Raw genomic sequence first — 6,000 nt, 5'->3', positions numbered from 1 at the left:
GTTCTTTTCCTCCTATTATCAGCCAGTGAGGCACAGAAATGCACAAAATAGCAGCTACAAGGAGCAGGTTAAATGTATGGAATCACTTGAACCCAGCAGCAGTAACTTCTCTTTTGTGCAAGGAAGACCAGGAAGAGCACTCCCAGAGCCCTACAAAATGACTGGTTGGCATGTTTCTGATCAAACTGTTAAAAATAGACTCCATGAGGGTGGCATGCGATCCTAATGTCCTTTACTAGGATCTGTGCTCACAGCCCAGCACCGGGCAGCTTGATTGGCATTCACCATAGAACACCAGAATTGGCAGGTCCGCCATTGGCACCCTGATCTCTTCACAGATGTGAGCAGGTTCACACTGAGCACATGTGACAGACATGAAAGAGTCTGCATACACTGTGATGAACACTATGCTGCCTGCAACATCATTCAACATTACTGGTTTGGTGGTGGGTCAGTGATGGTTTGGGGAGGCATATCCTTAGAGGGTCACACTAACCTCCATGTGCTAGCGATTGGTACCCTTGTTGCTGTCAGACCTTTCACTAGTGCAGTAGGCTCTGGGTTCCTAATGGTGCAGGGCAATGCCCGGCCTCATGTGGCCAGAGTTTGAAGGCACTTCATGGATGATTTTGTTAATGGAGATCTGATGTGTGATTTAAGTGTAGCAGTGTACATAACTTGTAACTGTAAGTTAACTTTGATAAAAATGATGGACCATTGAGTGTTTATGAATCACATTGACCAACCCCTCAACATGTATTAATATCAGTAAAATATTAATATTTTGCATAATTATTACACAACTTGTTCATTACAGTATTTAAACATTAGTTATATGCATTCATCATAAAGTGTTGTCATGGTTTAAGCTCATCTCTTTTTTTTCATAGTTGTTTGAATCCCCTCCTCCCTCCACATACATATTTTAACATTACAGGGAGTGTTTGTGTCTGTCATATTGGATGTTTAAAGTGGCTTTATTTTACTATAGGTTTATTGTGTGTGTGTTTTTGTTCCTTGGGCTCAACGTTTATCATAATAGTGACTTGATTTGTCTCTGTGGTACTTAATGTTATCTTATTTTATTTCATTTTCAAATCCTAAGTACAATCACCACTTGTGAAGGACCCTAGTAAAATGTTACAGTTTTCGTGCCCACCCACATAACTTGTTAGATTATAAAACATGCCTTTGCAACAGGCTGTTTATTGTACACAGGTCACAGACTTCAAGAACATGACAAAATAAAGAAGCTCCTTCAATTAGTGTAACGAAGTGATTCTGGCATCGTTATGCTTTCGATGAAAAAGCCAGGGGAGAGAGGGAGAGGGCAACAAAGTTAGGTGGGGGAAAGCTTCAGTTTTTTTGGGTTCAGTAGCAGCACGTGTAGAAAGGAGTGGTCTGGGACTGGAATAATGGAACCTGGGAGACAGAATGGGAGGGAAACGGGGATCAGGTTTCAGCCTGACAGGGGGTAAGGGGCCGGACTGATATTTGGGAATATACGAAGATCCATTGAAGGCAACGGGGACATAAAACTACAGCGTCTGGCCCGAAGCAGTCGGTGCTGAGTTTCTGCTGCAGGTCCGGGTCCTGCCACTGGATTCCCCTATCGTTTTTTTTTTTTTTTTGGGAAGGGTGAATTTCGAATGGTTTGACTTTTGTAACCGGGGACACAAACACTAAATACCAAGAGAAGTCTACGTTCCCTTCGCACCCGTCTTTCTCCCTTAAGGGCCCTGCATGTCTAATATTTAGACATGTTCAGCTTTATGGATTCCAGGACTGTACTGCTACTTGTAGCAACCCAAGTATTTCTATTAGCCGTTGTGAGATGTCAGGAGGAGGACGGCCGTAAGTGACACTTTTTCTTTCTCGACAGCCATAATGAAGAAAAGCTGAAGTTGTCATAAGGGTCATATAGAGAGCAAGTGTTCTTGCAAGTCATATGATTCTGAAATATGTTTAACTTTAAGCACATCACCTAAACTTTGAATAGCTTGTTTTGGTGCTTGGAGTGATTTGGTTATTCCCTCACACATTTTACGCACAAAAAGTTCATTGTTGGACTGGATTGTGTGGATACTCTGTTGCATGAAAAGAATCTGATTGCTAATTTTTGTGGACTTTTTGTCTGCCAGGAGTGCTGATCTTACTGTATCCACAAGGTGTGATACAACTAAATATATCAGAGTTGGGGACGTGCGTAAAAGTGGTGCAATGGATATTTAAATTAACGCACATGGAGCCGAAGCTTTATTTTAGTATGTTTTCATTCTCGTTGATGTTTACATTCTCGGATATAGTTTGGAAAGCGAAAATCAGATTCAGATTCAGATTTTGATCCCTCACAGTGGAGTCCAATGCCTTACCCTACCTCCCCCATCTTTCTTAGCTTAATCTGCGGGACACCTGTGGATGCTTTAGGCGCCCTGACAGGTTCTTCTTTTTGCTGCAGATTCACTTAATATAGTGGGTGGGGGAGTGGAGGGGATGGGCAAAAAGTGAAAGGTGGTCTGGCTCAAGGGCCCTTGGTGAAGTGTTCACATTCCATTGCTGTCAGAGGGCATCCAGACGAATCCTGGCTTGTTGAGGCAGAAAGGTGGACTAATAACCAAAATATCCATTAAAAGTAATCCATTTTTTATGTGATTAATTTAACATTTACTCCATTAAGAATCAAAATGGTCCTTATTCTTTTATACCTGCAGACTTTCTACTGTCTCTGCAGTCTTTTGAATAAAACTCATCATTCATCGTTATTGATTTTAGTATCCACAAGAGACATGTGAGGGTGAAAGCCGCCAGCAGAATGGGGCCAGAAATAATGTTCCATATGATTTCAGGGTTTCCATCTGCTTAAAAGATTACCCATAAGCTGTGACTGTCAGCCCAGAGAGAGACATAGCCAAGGTGCAAGAGAGAGGTGATTGGAAAAATACAAGGCAAGGGACTTGTGAGAAGTGCAGTCTTCTCTGTAAAGTGATGCTTACCAGCCTTTTAAAGCAAAAAAAGGTGTATTTTCTGAGAAAGAGAAAAACAGAGTCAATGCTCATACCAAAGCAACTGCAAGTTTCAGGTTACCATTCACAGAACCCCTGGATATAATGCAAGCCCTTCTTTCATTATATCCAGGGTACATTTTTCTTGGAGACGCTGAAGTGGTAAAGATGTCTGATTGTGACCTCAGCACAGCAGGCTTAGCAGCCCTGAGTCACTCAGAGTGGACAGGGATCAGTTCTTTAACTCAACTTTAAGGCCACTGACTGACTGCTCATACAGGTGAGGAGCATAAAGCTAATCATGCAGGGCATAGAAGAGGGGAGAGGCCTAAAAGTTACTAAAAACGTTACAGTGAAAATAGAGTTGACTCTTCTGTCCTCTAAGTACACCTGGGTTCACTTTACAATTTTCGTTGTTCAATTTGCTCCCCTGGAAAACAGTATGGCTGCCAACGTATGGGAAAGGAGATTTACAAATTAGCCTGAGTGACGAAAAGCTTTCTATTAGCTCTCCAGTATACAGAGGAGGCCTTGTCCCAGAAAATCCCATATCAGGAGAATCTTTCATATTTGGGCCAATGAAAGGACAGGTACAGTCTTTTGACAGTATGTCCAGGCCTCTAAAACCAAATGTCAAAACCACAAGGTATGTGCTTGAATGCTGACCATTTTCTTTTCTCTGATGTGTTTGAATTGGCTTCTCACACAGCTATGGCTTCCAGATGGGGTTTAAAATGTGCTCCATGTTTATACAAGGCAATAGTTTGTGAATTGCCCACTCTGTCCCATTCCAGAAAGACCTCATTCATTACTGCTGAGGTCCATAAGGTTACCTAGACTTAAGCAGTGCTCAAAGGTAAATATAGCTACTGTACTTACTCCTTCCCCTTTCACACTCTCGGCAGTCCGTACCCTGAGGCTTTTCTTTTGGTGTGTACACCACTTTCACCCGGTCAGTGTAGGTTCAGTGACTCCAATCAGAGTCTTTCTTTAGGCAACTATTTGGCCTTCTGTTGTATTTTTAGCAAGCTGCCAGACTGGAAAATGAACAGGAATATGGCTAATTACTAAATTAATTGTTAAATGTTTATGAGTGGTGTAACTTAGAGCAAGCACAGTACCTGTATTGAAATATGCCCTGCCTCCATCACCTTCAACTTTGCTCTCTTTGCCCGGCTGTGGTCAGGAGTGGGGGAAAAAATCCAAACATTTTTCATTCCCTGAATGCAAACTCTGTCTCCTCTGTAGTAAACGAAGGTGTCTCCCGCAATGTAAAATAGCCCTATATTTAACGTGTAGAGGAATTTGGGCACATGGTCTCCAGCTCCTGTGAAGTTATTGGAGGTTTCCTGCAGGTGTTAGTCAGCTTCACTGTGATCCTGTAATATTCCACTGCCACCCTGTGGCTACTTTAGATATTGCATGCTGTTGTGCTAATTCGGTAACCTGACTCACTATTGGTTACTGATGAATGGAATGAGGGCACAAGATTTCTTTTTTTTTTTTAAGATTATCTTTGGGACATTTTAGCCCGTTTTTGACAGTGTGTCCAGACCAAAAAATGTGGGGGAAGAGAGGTGGGTGACAAACACCTGTATTGGATCCGGGGAAGCTGCAGTTTACATTGACTAGAGCTGCAATGATGAGTCAGCTATTTTCAACTAATTGTCAACTGAGTGTTTTAGTCATTTCTCATTAAAAACGCCAAACACTTGCAGGTTCAAACCTTTAAATGGTGAGGATTTGATGCTCTCTTTTTTGGCTGTGAAACTGTTGCATACATTATAACAGATCTTATAACAGGCATTTTCACCATTTTCTGACAGTCTATAGACAAAATGATCAGTCAATAAATCAAGAAAATAGTATGCAGAATAACAGGTAATAAAGCCCTAATGTAGAGGCCCCTAAGATTTTTTTTTATTTTTTATTTTTTCGTAGAAATTGTGTTGATGAGGAGAAATCTACATTGGTAAAATCAATAGGTTTGTCATTCTTAATAAAGAGGTAGATGACAACGGTCCCTGTGGTGACATCTGCCTTGCTGAAGTGACACTGAACAAGGCAGTCAATCCTAACTGTAATGAAATATCATATTGAATTCTTATTAAGAAGAACATGTTCTGAGATTAATTTTCATTTTAGGTTTAAGCTTTCCAACATGTTTTTTTGCATTAACACGTTGGAGTACCTGTTAATGCACTGCACTATAACATTGTTTCATTGTTAAGCAAAACATTATTTAGTTTGATTTAAGGCACATTATGATTTACAGTGAACACACTAGTTGTTGTTTGAGTAACACATTGGATGTCTGATGCTTAATCTCCTTTTTTCCCCTCCACCATCTACCTGCCCTGGGCCTCTGTGTGTCCCTTACTATGACCTGACACACAGAGGAGGATGTTTTTACCTGTGTACAAGATGGACAGAGCTATAGCGACAAGGATGTATGGAAACCAGAGCCTTGTCGCATCTGTGTGTGTGACACTGGAGCCATCCTGTGTGATGACATTGTCTGCGAGGAACTAAAAGACTGCCCCAAACCTGAAATCCCATTCGGAGAGTGTTGCCCCATCTGCGCAGCTGACCAGCCTCCACCCTTTGGTCGTAATTTATTTATCTCACACCTTTCATAAATAAATTACTTCTATAAGATCATGTTGTTTATTTTGGGGAGAAAATGACACATTTGGTTTTATTCAAAAGTTGGCCAGGTGCAGTTTCACCTCTCTTACTTTAAGGTATTACATCAAGCCTTAACTATATGTCGACCTTTCATTTGAACACAGTTTTCTGTCCCAAAAGCAAACAAATGATTAGAAATAAATGACAACTGTGACAGATCTGACCAGATTTCAGTGAAATGCTACCTCAACAGCATTTTTCCATTGCTGGCTCACCTTGGCCCCATCTTGTTTAAATACTCTCTCCTTCCCTGAGTATCATGAAAACATGTGGGAGTCATTAAGGAAATACCTCAGTCAAGCAGACATGG

The 6,000-nt window shown here is 41.2% G+C and overlaps 1 protein-coding gene across 2 annotated transcripts in view; it reads left to right on the top strand.

Annotated features, from left to right (window-relative positions):
- The first annotated feature begins 1,546 nt into the window (after positions 1-1,546).
- col2a1b (collagen, type II, alpha 1b) overlaps positions 1,547-6,000 on the top strand; it is a 45,012-nt gene continuing 40,558 nt past the window's right edge. Inside the window, exons 1-2 of one of the 2 annotated variants that reach the window (XM_038696414.1) lie at positions 1,547-1,854; positions 5,400-5,609. In XM_038696414.1, coding sequence (XP_038552342.1) covers positions 1,761-1,854; positions 5,400-5,609 — 304 coding nt within the window. In that variant the 5' untranslated portion in view covers positions 1,547-1,760. The remainder of the gene's footprint in view (positions 1,855-5,399; positions 5,610-6,000) is intronic. The other variant, XM_038696415.1, reaches the window with a different exon arrangement.

This window comes from Micropterus salmoides, unplaced genomic scaffold, assembly GCF_014851395.1.
Source record: "Micropterus salmoides isolate LMB-PRFRI ecotype aquatic unplaced genomic scaffold, ASM1485139v1 Ms_hic_scaffold_4, whole genome shotgun sequence".
Taxonomy (NCBI): domain Eukaryota; kingdom Metazoa; phylum Chordata; class Actinopteri; order Centrarchiformes; family Centrarchidae; genus Micropterus; species Micropterus salmoides.
The sequence above is the reverse complement of the archived record's forward strand: the minus strand, read 5'-3'. Positions and strand labels throughout refer to the sequence as shown.